The 20,296-nt window shown below is 52.7% G+C and overlaps 1 protein-coding gene across 1 annotated transcript; it reads right to left on the bottom strand.

Moving 5' to 3' along the window:
* Nucleotides 1-1,155: 1,155 nt before the first annotated feature.
* On the bottom strand, nt 1,156-19,776 carry NFATC4 (nuclear factor of activated T cells 4). The gene is given in 14 exon segments (XM_032404552.1): nt 1,156-1,479; nt 2,225-2,806; nt 3,003-3,129; nt 3,407-3,462; nt 4,300-4,440; nt 4,922-5,094; nt 5,425-5,624; nt 6,215-6,377; nt 7,730-8,828; nt 9,936-10,064; nt 11,098-11,199; nt 11,430-11,445; nt 16,977-17,005; nt 19,764-19,776. Coding segments are annotated over 14 exon segments (2,898 nt in total). The 3' UTR covers nt 1,156-1,411.
* Between the last annotated feature and the right edge of the window lie 520 nt (nt 19,777-20,296).

The raw sequence follows: 20,296 nt of genomic DNA, 5'->3' as shown, positions 1-20,296 counted from the left end.
ATAAAAATTTGTATTCCGGAAGACAAAGGAAATTCATTTCAGAGCAGCAACCCAGATGGAAGGGGGCGGGGAGAAGGTATCACCTGGGTTTCCAACCCTCCAATCCAGCTTCTGTCACACCTGCCCTTGAAAAAATAGGTACTTGCCAGGCCTGTCTGGACCCACTGGGCATAGAGAGGCCCCACCAACCTTAGGTGAGGCTAGTTTCTCAAGTACTAATTCCCTGACTATCTTTTGAGTATGGCCCCCTGCAGCCGGGCCTCACCAACTCAGCCTGGTGGTACTCACTGCCTACCGTGTACCAGGCTCCAAGTGACCAAGGCAGACAAGGTCTGAGTCTCCCCAGCCCACTGGTTGGTCCCGTAGCCTGTCAACTGGGGTAAACCAGGTTTCCAACCCTGGCCTGTCAGTGGGTGTCCCTGCAAGGTAGGCCAGGAGGTCATACAATGCCCTGAGCCAGGGCAAGTGGTGGTAGAGCTGCTGGGGAGCTGTTTGGTTTCCTAGCCTACCTCTGAAGCACAGACCTTTCCAGAATGTCTTCACAGTCCCCAGAGGTGGGAGAATCCAGTGTAGATGGATCCATGCCAGCCCTCCCTCACCCCCAACCCTATTCCAGGGAGATAAGCCTCACTGGGGCCTGAGCCCCAGGGGTCAGGATATCTGAAGGCGGCTGGGGACAGGAGCCCAGAAGTGTGGCTGTTCAACCTGCTAGTTGATTAGCTGTGTAACCTTGGACAAGCCCCTTTTCCCTCTCTGAGCCTGGGATTCCTCCTTTATAAATGGGGGAAAGGGACTAGACTGGTGTTTCGGGACCTTGACTATGAATCAGAATGATCTGAGCAGCGGCAAGAGAAAGGAACTTGAAAATGCACAAATCCCTGGGCCCCATCCCAAAGCTCCTAAACAATCTGAATTCCCATGGAGGACAGGCCTCCTCCAGCCCTGGCCCCCAACCTCACCCCAGCTGGGGAGGCTCTGGAGCCCCTCCAAACCTTCCCAGCACCCGTCCACTGAGAAACTCTTTGGGATACAACCCCTAGGCCTCCTTGGACCAGGGCTCGAGTAAGCTGCCCCATCTCTCTCTCCAAAGACTTCTGGAGCCTGAAGCACTAGTCAGTGAGCAGTTTATTATCCATCAAGCTGTCCCCAGCCTCCCAGCACCGTGGCCTGTACACAACTAGACACAGCCTTCACTCCCGTCTGTCCTCACTCCCGGCCTCGGACCCCACTCCCATCCTGGCCCTCCAAGGCAGCACCAGGCCCAAGGGCCACACCTCAGCTAGGGGCAGGGGAGAGGAGGCAAAAGCTGGAGAAAGAGGAGCTAGATCGGCCCCAAGCTTCTGGAACCAGCACCCCAGGAGGAAGGGAAAGTGGGCAAGGCTGGGGGGAGCTGGGGTTGCCAGGCGATGCTTCAGGCAGGAGGCTCTTCTCCCGGAGGTGCAGGGAAGCCACTCAGGTCTCGGCCAATGATCTCACTCACTGTAAAGGAGGGGCAGTTGAAAGATTGGGCTAGGGACTGGTCCCCTCCTTCTCCAGAGACCCCCAATCCATTCCAGGCAGGCCTCAGTCTAGGATGCCTCTAGGCTCCTCCTCTACTGGCTTCTCTTCCACTGGGCCTCAGTTTCCCCAATGTGTCTTGATACCTGGTCCCAATCCAATCTCGCTCAATTCCATCCACGTGGGCTCCCAGGCCCCCATCCCAGCCCTTTCCTGCCGGCTCGGCCTGCAACGTTAGGGCAGTGGCTGTCAGCAGCGCTGCGGGCGGGAGGAGCCAGTGGGAGGAAGGAGACACAAAATACCAAGGCTCCTCACCACCAATCCTGACCAGTCACCACGTGGAGGGGAAAGCTGAGGCAAGGGGAAATATGCTCAACTGGGACCTCTGCAAGCCCCTGCCCCTCTCTGAAATATGGTGTCTGAATCCACAAATTGAGGGAGCTAGGCTGAATGATCTTGAAAGTGCTTCCAGCCTTGAGATTTTTTGATCTGGGGCAGAGAGCAGAGGCAGAAGGGCGGGGGCAGGTACTCCATGCACCCTTCGGAACTAAGTTTAACTGGATTCAGGCGGCCACATGCACCAAGCACTTGCCTCCTGAGACCCTCCGACTGGCCCTGAGGGACCGAGGACGCCCCATCTCTGGGAAGCCAAACTCCAGCCCTCAGCAAACATGCAGAGCAAACTCTTGCACACACTCACACTCACAGCCCCCAGTCGCACACCCACCTTCCTCCAGCGTGATACCCTGGATAGGGACACTGTCTCGGAAGCCGCTGCCGTAGCCACCCCTGGATTTCTCCTGCTCCGGAGCCCCCTCCCCAGGGCCATAGCTTGGCCCTACCTCATTGTATCCCTCAGCAGGTGGGGGGTGAACACCACTCTGGGGAGGGAAGGGGCCTTCCAGCGGTGGGGATGAAGGCAGTGGAGGCCGAAAGGGGGCTGGAGGAGGGAATGGCAGCCCCAAGGGAAATGGGGAGCCCCGTCCTCCATAGGGGTCACTAGGGAAGGGCCGGGGAAGGAAGGAGACTGGAGATGGGCGAGCACAACCGGTGGCACCCCCAGTCTCAGGAAACATCCGCAGGCCAGGTCTGTAGGATGGCGGGGGCCCCGTCTGGGGGTACAGAGGGGGTGTGCCATAGCTGAAGCCTTCTGACAGGTAAGGAGTTTCATAAGCAGGGTCTTCATGGGGATAGGAGGGGTAAGGGGGCCTGGGTGGTGAGAAGTCCATGTCAGTGCCAAAGGGAGGGCCAGGTGCTGAAGGGAAGCCGCGGAGAGACAAGTCGGGTAAAGGCTCCTCCTTGAAGATCACTAGGTAGGAGGGAAAGCAGGAGGACACACTGGTGAGAGGGCTTGCTATCTCCCTACTGCACAGCTTCCAACCTCCTCTCCATCTCCAGGCTTCAGCCGTAGCTTGGCCCCTCACCATGAGGGCCCTGCATCCCTCTGCCCCTGCCTCAGCTCTCCATATCCCCACCCCCCCACTGTGGGCTGTCCTAGAGCGTACCAGGCAGGAACTTGAAACTCTGGGTAGGACTGCGCTTCCTCCGCCCATTGGAGACATAAAAGTAGACCTGGACTGGCCGGGACACCCGCTTGTTGCTGTACTCGGGGACAGTCAGGGTCAGCGTCACCTGGGGAAGGGCACAGGATGAGGCAGGGAGCCTTCAGGGACCCAGGCTCAGCCCAGCCCTCCCAAGGACCCAAGCTCCACCTCCTGGCTTTTTTCATTTGCTTAACAGCAAAGTTCATTCCCTCGAGATGAACCTGCTTCTACGGCAGCCAGGCCACCTCCTCCGGAAAAGAAAAGGTAGCTTCTGGACTCCATTCCCATGGGCAAGAGAGAGAGCTGTGAATTTCCTGCCTTCTCCTGCCACCCCCCAGGGGTGGGTGCCCTAGTGACCCTGGTACCTCGTTGCTCTGCAACCGGTTCACTGTGGCCTCCTCCTCCCATTGCAGCTTCCCATCTGTGCAGGAGGAACAGAGAGCTCCAGCCCAGCTCCAGGGCCCCTGCCCCATGCCCCCTGCCATTTCCCCTCCTGCTAGAGCCAAGGCCAGACTCAGAAGTCCCCTACGGGGCCTGGCTCACAGAGGAGCCCACTGAGTGTTTATTCAATTGGATGGAAGAGGCAGCAAACTGAAACCAAGAGAAATGGCAGGGCCAGCCCAGGAACCAGAGAGAATTCATAATGGAGGCAACTCTTGAACCCCCTCCCCCATCCAGCTCCAAACATGCCCTCCCATGACAGTGCTGGGATGAAGTTCAAGGGTAGGAAAGGGTTCTAGCTTGAAGGAAGACCACGAGACCCCAATCTCAAGATCTAGAACCTCTGAACCTGCTTTGACATGGTCTCAGGGTGCTAAATTTGAGTGTAGGGGCTGGGGCTCTTGATGGGCAGGGTTAGGGGAGGTGGTGGTTTTACCCAGACCCCTCAGTCTCCCCTTCTCCAGCCCTGCAGCTGCCCTGAGGCCCCTCACAGGCTTTGTAATCACAGGCCCATAACTGCTACCAGGCCCATAACTCAGGAGGGTTTCAGGAACTCACCACCCCGAGACCAGGAGTCGCATGCTCCACTGACTGAGCCAGCCAGGGACCTCCCCCACTCTCTAGAGCCTTTGAGATTGCTGTCACAACCACCTCCCCATGGGAAGCAGACAGGACAATGGGAAGGGCAGTCTCTCTGTTCCCTTTTACAGATGAGGAAACAGAGGCTCCACTTGCTAGCTTAGGGACAGCACCAGAGATCTTTCAGCTGCGCGGTCCAAACTCTTCCTGCCTGCCCCCCGCCCCCGTGGGTGCTCACCAGGGCCCCTTTCGATGAACACCACCTTGGAGTCTGGCAGGAAGTTGGAGCCAGTGAGCACTAGTTCCTCTCCTCCTCTCACGGAACAGGCACTGGGGCTGTACGCCTCTACCTGGGGCAGCTCCTGGGCTGAGCGCTGGGCTGCAGAGCAGGGCAGGAAAGAAGCTGGCTGGGCTGAGTACAAGAGGACAGGACCCTCTGCCCCCACCCTCCTTGGAATAACTGCCGCAGGACCCTGGAGGAGTCCTCCTCAGCAGCAGACACACAAGTAAATCAACAGTATCCCTGGGGTCACACAGACCAGGTAAGGAGCCTGGGCAGAGAGAGAGAGATGAACAAGGTCACCAAAGGCCAGAGTTACCCAAACAGGGACACAGAGCCACCCAGGGACAGATGGAGGCCAGGGCCACTCTAGTCCAGCCCAGAGACAGAGTCTGCAGCAGGGATAAATTAGAACACTGCCCCCACCCCCTCCATAAGAGAAATCAGTGCTGAGTCCCTTTCAGGGCTACCTAGGACAGACAGGACACAGGACACGACGCAGAGGACATGGGAAGTCACACAGACACACAGAGAAGGAGCGGCAGGAGACACAGAGCCGGCGCAGGGCCTCTTTGCTCACAGCACTCAATGGGCACTGATGCTGTCTGCACCGAGGCCACCTTCCCACTGCCCTGGGGCACGTGCACCCGGAACACGAGCCGCACTCGTGTGTTCTTGCGCCCAATGTCTGTCTCCCCCTTCCGCAGCTCGATGTCTGAATTCCGGAGCTTCAGGATGCCAGCACAGTCAATGCTGAAGGCAGAGAATGGAAGGCAAGCCCTCCCAGCTGAAGCCAGAATAGTGATGCCCCCATAAGAGGGAAGCCCCCACCCTTCATCCAAAGCCTTGAATGACTTCGTCTGGGAGCCTTGAGGGTGGGGGGTGATTTTCTAATCAAAGGTGGTCTCTCCAAGGTGCTCCCTAACCCCCAAAGTCCTCTTCTAGATCGTGAGAAGCCTAAAACCTGCTCCTAGGGGTGATGTCTAGCTCCTCTGGGAAGAGGAAGAATGGGACTAGCTTAGACCTCATGGAAAAGTTGGTCCTAAAGCCCGAAGCCTGAGGGGAAGTGAAATGGGGACCTACTTGGCTGCCATGTTGTTCTCAGGAAGCAGGGTCATCTCCAACACTTTGGTACCACTGACGACAGCTTCATAGCTAGCCGTGGCCACCATCTTGCCCGTGATACGGTGCACCTGATAGAAGGCATGAGGCCGCAGGTTCCTTTCATCTGCAGTGCCAATGAACATCTGTAGAGTCAGGGGCTTCTCACTGTAGCCTAGGAGCTGGCAGAGGGAGAGAGAGGCCACCCAGTTGAAATCCCCACTGTCTCATCCTTCATCCATCCCTGGGTTTTCAGTCCACCAGGGGATGAGGATGGTGAAAGATAAAGGATATCCTGGAAGGGATTCCCAGGGGGAACTGGGCACCAGCTGTGGAGAAAACGTGGCCTGGAGTTCACAGTGCTATTCTTGGAATAAGGCCCAAACTGGGCTGGGCAAAGGGGAAAATCTTCCAAGAGAGACTGCCCCAACTCAACAGACAACCTAACTCCCAGTGAACTTTGGCCTCAGCCTAACCCCTCCCCCACATCTGGCACACCACCATTTTCCAGAGTAGACATGAGGCTGGTGTCCCATGGGAAGAATGGAGGGGGGGCGGGGTGGAGGGACAGAGAAATAGAAAGTATATCCGGGTCCTTGAAGTGCACCCTTCCTCCCCTAACTCCAGCCCCTCCCCCAGGCTGCCTGCAGGGTCAATGCTGAGAGGGAGTGTGGGAAAGGGCAGTGCCATGGGTCGGCACAGCTGGAGCCCATCTGCAGGGATCTGGGACTGGAGAAGAGAAAGGCTATCAGGCCTGCCCTCTGCCCCTTACCTTGACTACAGGGTGACCACCAGGGGCGGCTTTGACAGCCCCTCGGCTGCCCTCAGTCTCATAGTGGGCCCGGTGGTGGGCTCTAGGCTGCACCTCGATCCTCAGCTCCAGCTGCTCATACTGGCTGGGCAGAGGCCAGTCCAGCGGGGGTAGGGCAGAGGTCCTGGAGAGGAGAGAAGAGCACTGATCATCTGCAGCCTCAGACGCCAGTCGGAGAAGCACTGGGCCCAGCTCCCTGGGATGTGAGGGAGGAGGGGGTGTGGGTATGGGAGAAAGGAAATCACAGCAGAAATAAAACAGTCCAAAAGCCCAGAAGCAAGGGGAAATAGGAGACACCCCTCTCAGAGCCCCTTGAGATGAGGGTGTGGAAAATGGCCCCAGGCCTGAGACTCCCTTCTTTCCAGCTCTGAGCACAGGGTTTGGGGTGGCAAGGGTTCATTCACCTGGATACAGAGGTGAACCTAGACCTAATCCTAATCCCCAGACCTGGATGGGAAGAGTCAAGTAAAGGAATACCACTTCAGACCAGAAAAGTCCTCAGAGGTTCACCCCTTTGTTTTTCAAATAAGGAAACTGAGGCCCCAGGGGAGTAGAATACAGCAGGCCAAGCAAGCCAGTGACTGACAGAAGCCAGGACTGTTTCCAGCACCTTTTCCTCTAGTTGGGGCCGGACAGGTCAGGTCCAGAAAGCTGGGGGTTACAGATGGGCAATTTTCCTGTATTGAGCTCGAAGATATCCTCCAGGTGGTGGCTGGCAATGTCTGGAGACAATTTGGGGAGTCCCAACTAGGGGAGAGGATGCCACTAGCATCTAGTGGATAGAGGCCAGGGATGCTGCTAAGTCATCCTACGGTGCCCACCACAGCCCCATACAACCCTGCCCTACAGGAACCCAGGGGAACAGGCATTAAGGCTTCTTTCCCCAGATGGAGCCAGCTCAATCTGACAACCCCAGATTTAGGATTCTTGAAATGGGCAGGGTTCTTTGAGAGTGAAAGGGGTGGAAGAACTATAAGCCCTGCTTGTTTTAATATGAATTCTTGGACTTGCAAGCTATTTTATTCAAATTAGCAGCTACACTTTTAATCAATGAGTCAGGGCCCTAGAAATTAAGTGAGGGAAGAGAGACTTCCTGCTACCCAGTGCAGGGCTGAAATCCAGCCAGGCTCATGCCCAGCCAGCGCCAGCACAGAGCTGGGGGTGGGGGACATCCTAGAGGCACTCCTTCTTCACCTAAGTGGTTCTCCTGGGGGGTAGGGAGGTTTTTCCTTATTCGTCCACAGGGAGTGATTGTCCTTTTGCAAATTATGTCTGGAGGGGGTGGGGTTTGGGTTTGGTTTGGTTTGATAATTCTCCCCAAAACTGGGTAGATGGCAGCCATCAAGCTGGTCGCAGATTCTCTTTTGAAATGCCAAGGGCAGAGAACCAGGACCTTTCTTCAAACCCATCCCTTGACCTTCCTGCTCCCTCAGTGGGATGGCTGGAGACACAGGTGGGGCTAGGCACACTCCTCACCTGAAGATGGGGCTGTGTCCCCCAATCCGGGCCTTGGACCAAGCCAGCGGGGAAGGCACGGCCAGGTAGTCCATGCCGGCCACCTCCTTCCGAGGCCCCCCGGGGGGCGCCGCAGTCTCCTCAGCTCCTGCCTGCAGCTTCCCATTGCACGGGGCAGGCTCCTCAGACCGAGGCAGGGCCACGGCCTGCTCGCTGGAAGTCCGCCGGGTCTTCTGCGGGATGCTCTCTGCCGGTGGGGCTCCCACGTAGTCGAAAGGGCCGGGGGAGCCAGGGTCCCGGGCCAGAGGCAATGGGGGTGGTGGCGGTGGCTCGGGCCCCTCCTCCCCTAGGCTGCCACGGCGGGACAGAGCTGGGGAGGCCGAAGACGGGGTTCCCGAGCTGGAATAGCGCCGCTTGCCACATGGAGAGGCGGGCCGTGGGGAGGCTGGGGTGGGCCCAGGAGCGCTGAGGAGTAGCCAGCTATCCTCCGGCCCCCGGCCTCCTCCGGGGCTCGGACCATACAGGTTCCAGGGATCGTCGGGGGTCCACGGCCTAGGGGAGGCCCGGGGCGAGGGCAAGGGGGATCCCAGGCCAAAGCGCGAGGCTGCCTCATTCAGCTCGGACTCCACCTCGTCACAGGCTGCGTACAGGGCTGCCTCGTCTGAAGCATCCGAGAAGAAGCTCCACGAGGACAGGCTGCTGCTGCCGGGGCTGGGGCTGAAGAAGGGGCCCCCGCCCTGGCCGCCTGTCTCTCGGTAGCCCCCAAAGCCTTCTGGCGGCGGGTAATCCCTGGGGGAGCCGTCCCCCCAGGTATCGGGGTTGTCCTCCAGCGCAGCCGGTGGGTCAGGCGGGGGAGAGATGGAGGTGATGCGGATGCTGGGGCATTCAAGAACACGGCCTCCCCCAGCCCCCCCGGAACCCCCTCCCGGGCCCCCCAGCCTCACTGACCGGGCAGGCTGGCTCTCCCAAGTGCCAGGTGAGGGGGCCGGGCGGGGTGGTGGCGAATGCATGCCAGGCCGAGGGGGTGGAGGCCGGGGAATGCCAATAGGGGCAGCGCCATAGGGAGGGGGCTCCCCCAGGGCCAGACGGCAGCATGGCGGGGCGTCCTCTGAGTCCAGTTCTGTCAAAATGGGAAGGGAGGAGGACAGAGAGAGGGATGCCACAGGAGATGGGGACAAAGAGAAGCAGGTGAGATGTCTGGGTCCCTTGAGTGGCCAGCCCTCCGAGTCCTGTATGCCACCCCCTCCTCAGAATAAGGTAGGGGGGGTCCCTGAGGTGCCCTTCAGAGCCCCAAAGACAAAAGCAAAGTTGGACCTCAGAAGGTGGAGTACACAGATCCAGACGTCCCAGGCCTTTTCCCACTCGGAGAACCTGACACTCCTGAGCCCCTGGCCCTGGGACCTGGGGTACCAGACGGGGCGGGTCTTAAGGTGAAGGAGGCGACTGGAGAGGGGCTGGAGCTGGGCCTGGAGGCGTGTTTAGGGAGGCGCTGGGCTGGGCTGGGGGCGACTCACACATGAACCCAATTAGCAGCGGTTCCCAAACCCCCAAACGGTGCTGGCAGGAGCCCCAGTTGCCATCGCAACGGTGGCCAAGGGGGGGGCGCCGGGGCTGTGGGGACAAGGGGAGGTGGCTCCTCCCTCGCTCCCCCCATCTGGGGACGGGGGTGCAGCGGAGGGGATGCTGCGTGCCGGGCCCGAGCCCGGCCCCGGGGAGGGGGGCGCGGGCAGCGCGGATTCCGTGAGAGCGGCCGCCGCCGCCCCCGGCTTAGTCCCCGCCATCTGCCTCTCATTGCGGCCGGCGGAGGAGGGGGAGGGGCGCCCTGGCGGGACCCGAGAGCTCCCCCAGCCCCCGGCGTCGGGTCCGCGGGCCCAGGGCCCGGTCCGCCAGCCGCACGGTCCAGAGACCCCCCCCCTCCCCTGGCGGAGCCCGGGGCTCTCGGGGCCGCTCTTCCCGCCCGCCCCCCATCCCAGTGACAGACGGCCCAGCCGAGAGGCGGCGCGCAGCCAGCGGCACCCCCACCCCCACCCCAGTCACGACCTAAAAAGGAGAAAGTGGTGCCCGGCCCCCAGCCTCACCTCCGCAGACCCCGGTGCCCTGCGACTCCCCTCCACCTCTGAGCCCCTCATCCTCCACCCCAGGCTCGCTGCCCTAAAATCCCCAGACTCGGGATCCCCGGGCCCTTTCCTTCACTGACTCCAAGACCCCTTCCCAGCCCCGCACTAACCTTCCCCCGACCCCCCCGCGCCCAGCGGGGGGGTCTCCTTTTCCTCCCCGAACACCAGCTTAAATTCCAGCTCCTCATCCTCGCAGCTTGCGGCCCCCATGGAGCCGGCCAGAGCCCCCAGGTCCCGGTCTGGGTGGGAGGGGGGGAGCTCAGGAGGCTGCCGTATCTTCACCCGTGGCTCCCTCCCTCCCCTCCTCTGAGACGCCCCCTCCTCCGCCGCTGCCTCCTCCCTCCGGACGCCCCCTCGTTATTATAGAAACTTTTCCAAACTTTTTTCCCCAAACTTCTTCAAAGCGCCCCCCCCCCAGCCTGTCCCTGATTGGCTGCCCGGGATGCTCCAGCCCCTCCTCCAGGGATGAGATGGGAAAACCACGCGCCCCTCGTTCTCCCCCACCCTCCCCCCCCCTGTCCTCTCTCCAGCCCCCCCCCCCCAAAAAAAAAAAAAAAAAAGGAACAAAACTGAATTGGAAAAACGGTCCCTCAAGCGTGGTGCGACCTTACTGAAGCTTATTGGCCCGCACTCGTGACAATCATATCCCTCTGGGAGCACTACCACCACACACACCCCCAATTTAGTCTAAGTTCGGGGGCTCCGGGTCCGAGCGCCTTAAAGCGGATACATCCTGGGCCTATAGTGTGGAGAGCCCAGGGAGATCTTAAGTTCTGAAGAGTTGTGCAGCCAGCAACTCTCAAGGAAGGACACCTCTCCGCCCCTTTCCCTCCAAGCCTTGAGGCCCAGTGGCCTCTGGGGTTCAGAGTGGCTACAGGCTGCTCTGAAAAGGAAAAGGTCATCGCTCCCCTGAAGCCGCCTTGCCTGGACTTTCTGGAAGCCCAACCGAGTCAGCCCTCTCAGCCACCGTCTCTCCCCAACCCTCAAAGTTGAAGAACATTTAGGCGTCTTGGGGAACTGTTCAAAGGTCCATAGCCCCTGATTGGGCGGTGATCCAGGCCGGGCTTTACCGCTGCCCTATTCCCAGCCACCCAGAGGGGCCATTAATTAGCCTCCACGGGAAGTCGGCTCCCTACTCCCTAGAACCGTAGTCTGGAATGAATCTCTGATCCGATAGCATCCCGCTCCGACTAGCTTGAAAAATCCTAGCCAGGTTTTCTAGGAGCCCGGAGCCCGGCGACCTTGTGGGCCCCAGGGTTGGACACCTGTCACCTGGGCGGGGGGAGGAAGGAAGACTCGGACTGGCGTTTCCAGGAAGGGCAGGCATGGTGGGGCCCTGTTGGCATGAGAGGGAATTAGATAGGAGATTCTTGACTCGGGAGGCGGACCGGGGTGTGGGAGGTACCATTCCCCGCCCCACCACCAGCACCGAAGGTGTACTTCAGACCTCTCTAACAGGCCGCAGCGACCTTTAATCTAAATCCCTCCAGCTCAGGGCTGCACCCCCTGCGGCGCCCCAGCCCCGCACCTAAACGGTTAAGCTACGGCCCTCGGGTCAGACGTTTACAAACACTCGGGAGCCGGGCGGGGACCGCGCCCTTTACTCTAATGAGAAACAGGCTCTGCGGGGCAGAGGGGAAGAGGGGAGGGCTGGCCCGGCGGGCCGGAGCTCCGCCGCGGCCGAGGCGGCTCCCCTCCCTTCCCTCCCGTCCTCCCGCTGGCCCGCCCTGGGGACCCCCCCAGCCCCCGGGGACCCCAGTGACGTGCGGAGCTGCTCCGGCTCGGAGCCCAGGACCGCGACGCTGGAGGGGCGGGGATAAGAGGCCAGGCCGGCGGGGAGAGAAGAATGTCCCGGGGCCGAGCGGGGAGGCGGCCTGGTTTGATTTTTTTTTTTTCCCCCCCCCCCCCCCCGCCTTTGGTTGGTCTCCTCGGGTTACATTTCCCTTCCAGCTTCATCTCGGAAATAAAGGAAGGAGAGACCCACGGGGAGGGAGAGCGAGGAACACCCTGAGACCCGCGACCAGCCTCCACCTAAGGGGGGGGTGCAGAGGGAGGAGGGAAGCGGAGGCTAGAAGGGCACGGGTAGAGACCCCAGTCCGGCCCCTGATTCCCCACAAGCCACCCCCACGCCCCCCTCCGCTGTACAAGCAGACGCGCACATTCTTTTCAAATGTCATATTTCCTTTGATCCTGGGCAGCGTTTCTCCATGTGTCTGGCTCAGCAACTGCCCAGCCAGCCACCTCCCCCTCTCACCCCCCCTTTGTATATTTTCCTGGAGAACCCTCCCCTCCTCCAAGCATCTGGAAGGCCCTGAGGGCTGGCGTCGGCGCACATTCCCCTAGCGACTCGGGCCTCGCCTCCCAGTGACTCAATTTCCCCTCTGCGGGTTTCGGGGGGAGGGTGGGGAACAGAGGAGAAGAGTTGAGAGTTGTTGAGCGCAAAAGTGGTACGAACGAGCCTGAAGACCGCTCAGAGTGCCAAGCTTCTCTCCGGGGAAGTGGAGGGGGGTGGCCCCCGGAGTCTGAAAACCCTCCGATCCGTCTGGGCTGCGGCAGAGGGATGGAATTTATGACTTCTACACTGTCCTGCCTGTGGAAGAGCGGGTATTTGTAGGTTTAGATTGCCCTACACTTCCGCTCCCTGGCGACCACAAAGACCCAGCCGCCCTCCCTTCGGGTCCCAGGTTTCTCGCCCGCCTGCCTTTGTTCTCGCTCCGCTGTCCCCTAGCGGGCAAACCTGAGCACAGCTCGGCTGTCTCACCTTGTGTTGGTGGAGCGTTTTGCCCTCTACTCTGCACTTTCCCAGGCTTGATTCAGTGACCTTGGAGGGACGATATTGTTTTTGGGTTTGGTTTTGTTTTGTTTTGTTTTGTTTTGTTTTGTTTTGTTTTGTTTTGTTTTGTTTTGTTTTGTTTTGTTTTTAATTACACAGATACATTCTCCTTGTAAACGACTCAAGCCATACAAAACTATATAGTAAATCGTGATAGTCCACTATTTTGTATACATTTATTAGCATATATGTACACACACTTGCTCTTTTCAGGAACATGAGACCATTGCTGCAAGCATTTTTCTTGACTTGCTTTTTTTTTTCTCTCTGTTAACAAATGGCTTGAAGATCTTTTCCTGTCAGTACATGTGCATCTGAAAATGGTGATAAACATGCCCATCTCTTCAAGGGAGGTTAGTGACACAGCTAGGTCTGTGGGTCCTTTACCAGTGCTAACTCCTTCATCCATGCCACATCTTACATAGATCAGTCTTTGCCTGGGCTTCCCCAAAAAGCTGAGCCTGAGACAAGAATGACATGTGGGCAGCTTACTGTGGAAAGCAATCCTGAGAGACAAGCCAGTGGGGAATGGGAAGAGGGAAACAAGGAAGGCAGGCCCAAGGATGTGGTACTGAGCTGGTCGCTGTCTGAGCAACTGGAACATTGTCCCACTGGAACCTTCTGTGAGCCATATAGAATGTGATTCAAGAGACAGAGAGAGGAGTGGCTCAGTCGGTTAAGTGTCTGCCTTTGACTCAGGTCATGATCCTGGGATTGAGCCCCACGTAGTCATCATCGTCAGGCTCCCTGCTCCTTGGGGAGTCTGCTTCTCCCTCTCCTTCTGCCCCTCCCCCTGCTCCTTCTCTCTCACTCACTCTCTCTCTCAAATAATTTTTTAAAAATCAAAAAAATATGTATAAAAAGAGACATAGAGAGGAATATTTATCCACTCACTCTTACCCCCAGTGGTCAAAAGTTGCCCCTTGAGTGTTAATCCCCTCACTCTTCCACATTTACACAAGTGTCAAGAATGGCAGATGCCCCACAAGGCTGCAGCAAAGGAGTCCCTGGGCAAAGGCAAAGAAAGGAGCTGTAGTTGGGAGCAGATACTGTCAGGTGACACCTGCAAGCGGCTGGTTGCCACGGTAACAGCTAGAGTAAGAAGATGGATGGAGAGTCTATGAGGCAGCCAGGATGCGTCCTGTACAAGATCATTCAGACAAAAAATATGTATGTTCAGAGGCAGTTCTAGGCATTGGGTACCTATACTTATAAACCAAGCCCCCAAGAATTGCCAGTTATTATCAAGCTGGAAATATATTTCTTCCGTGACATCTCCCTCTTCTTTGCCCCCATAACTGTAGAAAAGTATCAGTTTTATTCATGCGATATCTATCTACTTCCTTTCTATTCCCTTCATTGCCATCCCAATTTAGACCTTGATTTTTTTCTGACTTAGACTCTCAATAACAGCATCTAACATCAGCCTTACACATTTGACAACTGAAGTATATATATCATTTTTAAAGCCCATCTCTTCTGTAACAAAAAATTATTTTCAGTATTAATCATGATATGAAACACAATCATGGCCAGAAAAGAAATATAGAGAGTACAAATTTTCTTTTATTGACCTAATATGCTCATAGTAATGCCAGTACTATATGCCAGTAATGCATATATATAACACACACATCTATAGGTATATACGTGTGTGTGTGTGTGTGTGTGTTATAGTACAAGAAAGGAAAAAAGCAATGGGTTAATAATTGTAATTATATACGTATACTTTTTATTTTAAATAAAAAGGAAAAACATTTACATATTGGTCTAAGAATAAATTATAACATTATAATTTCTGTTCCAGGTCTTAATTTTTGCAAATTTGTCAATGACTTTGTAAAAATTGATCTTCCCATATAGACAATAGAGCCAGATTTGCTCATCTATCTCACTCAGTGGTTGATCAAAGAAAACTTTTTAATAATGTTAAATGTTGGGGCGCCTGGGTGGCTCAGTCGGTTAAGCACCTGCCTTCAGCTCAGGTCATGATCTCAGGGTCCTGGGATCGAGCCAGCTTCTCCCTTTCCCTCTATCCCTCCCCCCTACTTGTGCACTTGCTCTAGCTCAAATAAAAATAAAATCTTTAAAATTTTTTTTAAAAATAATTTTAAATGTTTTTGAGATATAACTCATATATCATAAAATTCATTCTTTGAAAGCATACAACTCAGTAGATTTTAGTATATTCACAAAATTGTGCAACCTCACCATATATATCTAATTCCAGGACATTTTCATCACCCCAGAAAGGGTGATTAGTAGTCATTCTCCATTCTCCCATTCCCCTAACTACTGGAATCCATTAACCAACTTTCTGTCTCCATAGATTTGTTTATTCTGGACATTTCATATAAATATAATATGTCAACTTTTGTGCCTGTCTTCTTTCACTTAGCATAATGTTCTCAAGGTTCACCCATGCCATAGGAATCAGTACGTCATTCTTTTTTATGACTATCAATTTTAATTTTGAAATTTTTCTTTACACAAAGCAACAGATATATAGTTAGAAAAAAACTGTTGCATTGCTTATTATTAAACCCTTTTATTAGTATATAACTTTTCACATGTTTACATCTTATCTCCCAATTAGATAATATATACCTGAAAGGAGCTACTAAGTTTTGGGTTGATTTGTTATACATTGTTTGCTCAAGCTTGAGGTCCAGTAGCTAGGTGATGAGATCTGGGCCCTTGCACCTGAGCTTGGTGCCATGATGGATTAGACTTGAAGATTTTTTTTTTTAAGATTTATCTATTTATTTGACAGAGAGAGACACAGCGAGAGAGGGAACACAAGCAGGGGGAGTGGGAGAGGGAGAAGCAAGCTTCCTGCCAAGCAGGGAGCCCGACACGGGGCTCGATCCCAGGACCCTGAGATCATGACCTGAGCTGAAGGCAGACGCTTAACCGACTGAGCCACCCAGGCGCCCAAAGATTTTAATTTATTTTTTTGTCAGAGAGAGAGAGAGCACAAGCAGGGGGAGTGGCAGGGAGAGGGAGAAGCAGGCTCCCCGCTGAGCAGGGAGCCCAATGCAGGACTCGATCCCAGAACCCTGAGATCATGACCTGAGCTGAAGGCAGACGCTTAACCAACTGAGCCACCCAGGCATCCTAGACTTGAAGATTTTAAGGGGAAGGGATGACTATGGGAGGGATGTGAATTGCTATGACTAACAGGCAGGCTGTGACAGACTTAATTTTCCAGAGATATATGTGTTTAATCCCATTCAACATACCCTCCTTACAGTGTAACTCCTAGTCCTTCTACCCAGAGATGAGAGGTCTATGTTCTCCCCCTTGATTCTGACCGGGGGCTGTTAACTGCCTCGACCAATGGCATACATTAACTTTCAAGACTAGGTCATAAAAAGAATACAGGTCTTGTCTGGAACTTGATGGCTCACTTGCGCTCGCGCTCTCTCTCTCTATCAGTACTTGCCATGTTGCCCTTAGTAGGGCAGCTCCACAACTATCTGGCTTCCAAGCTCCTTCCATCTTGCTATTCCACTATCCCTAGCATTCCACTTCATGGAAGACCCATAAAGGATCCAGCTCAAAGTCCAGCCATCATGACCATATCTAAACCAAGAAGAAAAAAGAAGAGCAGAAGAATACACACCCTCTCCATCCCCGCACCATTTATATTTACTTCCAATTGGCCAGAATTTAGAGTCATATGACCACATATATAGCTGTAAGCGAGGCTGGGAAATGTGTTTATTCCAAGTGGACATGCGTCTAGCTAAAAATGTCATGTTCTATTACTAAGGAAAATGGGGAGAAAGACTCCTGGAGCCAATTAGCAGCCTCTGCAAACTAGAGAAATGGGACTTGGGGATTATCCATAAATTCCAATTACATACATAGTCTCTTTCCTCTAATACAGGATATTTTCTTGACTTACTACATAATTATCCTCATTATGTATTACACAGAACAAATCAAGTTCATTTTATAGCTAAGAAGAAACAGCTTAATGAGATTTATGGTTATCCTATTTTAGGGATGCAGTCCATGATGTTGTCTAAAGCAAGAGTCCTCTCTCTGTAACCAGGGACACTATTCTCTCAAGTCTCAGCAAGACGTATGCTTCTCCTGAATTATCATGCAAAAGGCAAAACCATAGAGACATTTAAAATGGCAGATGCTGAGCTTTTGTGGGCTAAGCATTCACAATATACATTATACATTCACAATATATATTATAGACCAATTTGCAATCAATTTGGTTCAATCTAAAATTACGTTCTGTCAGGACTCTTAACTATAGAGAACAGAGGGTTGCTGGAGGGGAGGTGGCAGGGGGATGGACTGAAAGGGTGATAGGCAGTAAGGAGGGCACTTGTTTTGATGAGCACTGGGTGTTATATGTAAGTGATGAATCACTAAATTCTCCTGAAACCAATACTACACTATGTTAACTAACTTGAATTTAAATAAAATCTTGGGACAACCCTGTCGGGACCCCTCTCACTCTTGAGAGCTTTTTCTGTATCTTCACTTAATAAACTTCTATCATTTTACTCACAAAAATAAATAAATAAATAAATAAATAAATAAATAAATAAATAAAATCTTGGAAGTATAAATAAATAAACGCAAAAATCTTGTTACCATAAAAAAAATTTTTTTAATAAAATTATGGAGCCCTGGGTGCTCAGTCAGTTGGGCGTCTGCCTTCGGGTTCTGGGATCGAGCACCGCATCGGGCTCCCTGCTTGGTGGGGAAGTCTGCTTCTCCCTCTCCATCTGCCTCTCCACCTGCTCATGCTTTCTCTCAGTCTCTCTTTCTCTCTCTCTCAAATAAAAAAATAAAATTAAAAAAAATAAAATTATGTTCTGCCATTTTTAATAAATTCATGATCACACACATTAAATTTCATGATCACATAGAATTCCCCAGATTTTGCCTTAGAAATTTCCTGCAGCTCCTTCTGAATATCATTCTTATTTACTTTGACATGTTATTGTTTCTCACCCTCTGATTCATCCTGGTCACAGGAAAGGAAGTGAGGTATGGGGTGCAAAACAGTAAAGCACTCTCCCTTCTGCAAGAGGGACACAATGAAAAAACATTTCAAAGAAGACTATGAGACTGGGTTTTCCCAAGACTCCTAGTTCTTTTCTTATGTCCATATTTGGGGGGGGGGGGTTTAGATTTTTTTATTTTTAAGTAATCTCTACACCCAACATGGGGCTCGAACTCACAACCCCGAAATTAAGAGTCGCATGTTCCACCAACTCAGCCAGCCAGGAGCCCCTCTTATGTCCGTATTTGGATTGTCAAGACCTTGATCTTTTTCCAGATCATTATTCTCACCTTCACTGCAGAATCCCCCGCCCCCTTTTTTTAAAGTAGGCTCCACACCCAGCACGGAGCCCAACTCGGCGCTCCAACTCACGACCCTGAGATCAAGATCTGTGCAGAGATCAAGCTCTGAGCAGAGATCAAGAGTTGGACCTTCAATCGACTGAACCATCCAGACACCCCAATCACTGCAGAATCCTGATAAGGTTGCAAATTTATCTACAGTTCAACAGTATGCAAGATCAGTTTATATCTGACATCTACAGAGAAAGGTGCATGCCACTGTGCTATATTTTCTTCTGCGCTTTCAGATTGATATTCTGTGTTCTAAGATTTTTTATTCTTCCACCTTTAGCGATCCAATACCATCGGAAGCAAAACCAAGCCTTAAAATTCCACATCCCTCATCACCTTTAACTTGTTCTATAGGAACTGTTACCTGGTCCCTTAGAATCTCATCTAGCTTGCTTTGCTAGAATATGGAAGGAGTCTCATTTCCTTTTGCTCAATCTTTACTCCATATCCAAGTCCATATGTCCCACATATTCTCTGCATACAATCCTACCTATTAGTGAAAAGGTTTATTGAACAATCATTTAATTCACTGTCATGGAGATATCATATTGAGGTTAAGTGCTCTTTGTACTTTGACCTGGTGACTAATACATGGTATTGTTTATCCAATACTGGAATAGATGGTTCATGAGAAACAAGATGTGGTAGACAGAATAATGGTCCCCAATTATTAGGTAAGAGTCTGAGAAAAAAATTTCAGCAGTGTTACTGTACTGAGAAAACAAAAATCGGAGTTCAAGACCTGTCAAGAAGGAGGACCCTGATTAAAACCCCTGGATTTCAGTTAGGGCCCCTGAAGAACTTATACCCTCAGACTAAAGCTGTATCAGTAAGGGTTCTATCAAGAGACAGAAATCACACAAGAATTTGAACCAGGAAAGTTCAATATAAAATTTCAACTATAATAGGGTATTAGAGTACTGAGCGATTGGCTAGTAAGAAGAAAAGAGAACTCTAAAGAAGACAGGAATAACAGATACAAGAAAGAGCCACTATCTCTAGGGCTGGAATAAAATGTCAAGGAAGACCACCACCCTGCCCCAAACTCCCAGGGCTGAGATCCAGACCTCACTTAAGAGAACTGTGACTCACGAGCTGGCAGAAGAATCACTGAGATGCTGAGATGCCGCTCCTCAGAACTCACTGCAAAGCTGTCCAGTCATTTAGGGGAAGGTGCCTCATCAGCTGCAATTCACTGAGAAGCCACCCAAGGAGGTGCCAGGCAAAGCTGTTGGTCCCTGGGCCCTGACAATTGCACTGCTCTGCAGGAGCCTGCCCTGAACAAGTTGTACACGCCGCTGGAGCCTGGCCAAAGGAACCCCAGAACTAGGAAGAGACCTCTTCCTCCTCCAGTGTTCCTCCAGCACCCTCTACTGGCAATGTTTAACATTGTGCCAACTGGCAAAAGAGAAATAGTTACAGAATCCAGCTCCAATATCGCAGAGCAGGAAGTGGAGGGTGGGTTTGGAGCTGAGACTTAATTGATAATTGGCACAAAGGATAATTTAGAAATGGAAGAGCCCAGACTAAGACTGAAATGCAGCTTCAAATCAGCTGGACCCCATGCTGGAGGAAAGTGATTTTCTTCTATTCTAATTGCCTACCAGAAATAAAAAGAATTATCTCTGAAGAAACCTAGTATTATCCAGAGACAGGTCTATCTCTATGATTTTTCATACAAAATACCTGTCATTCAATAAAAAATTACCAGGCATACGAGAAGATATCATTAAATGGCCGAAAACCAAGCAGAAAAAAAAAGAAATACTCAATAGAAACAGACCCACAGCTGAACCAGATAGTAGAATTACAAGACATGGATTTTGAAATAACTACAATTAATAAATCTGAGAAAACAAATGATAAGATGGAAAATTTCAGCAGAGAAATAAAATCTATTAAGCAAATGTAAAATCTAGAACGGAAAAAAATCCAAATGATCGTCTTTATTTCTCACTTCCCATAGGAGCTGATCCATGCCCAAGTCCCACCTAATTTTTCCCATTCAGAGAATTGCTCTACTTAATAATAATTATCTTTGAATGCCCATTATGTGTCAGGTACAGTAAATATGCATCATATACTTCTATCCATCTGTTGACCTTAAACAAATACTAGTTTCCCCATTGTATAAAATGTATAAGGAAATTGTCTCTCTCCGAAAGACAAACAAGTCTGAAATGGTGAGGCTTAAATCCCGGCCCAGGTCTATCAGTCTGACTCCAGATCTGTGTTCTTCCCACTACTCTG

The sequence above is a fragment of the Phoca vitulina genome, unplaced genomic scaffold, assembly GCF_004348235.1.
Source record: "Phoca vitulina isolate PV1807 unplaced genomic scaffold, GSC_HSeal_1.0 scaffold7, whole genome shotgun sequence".
Taxonomy (NCBI): Eukaryota; Metazoa; Chordata; class Mammalia; order Carnivora; family Phocidae; genus Phoca; species Phoca vitulina.
This window is presented reverse-complemented; position numbering and strand designations above follow the sequence as displayed.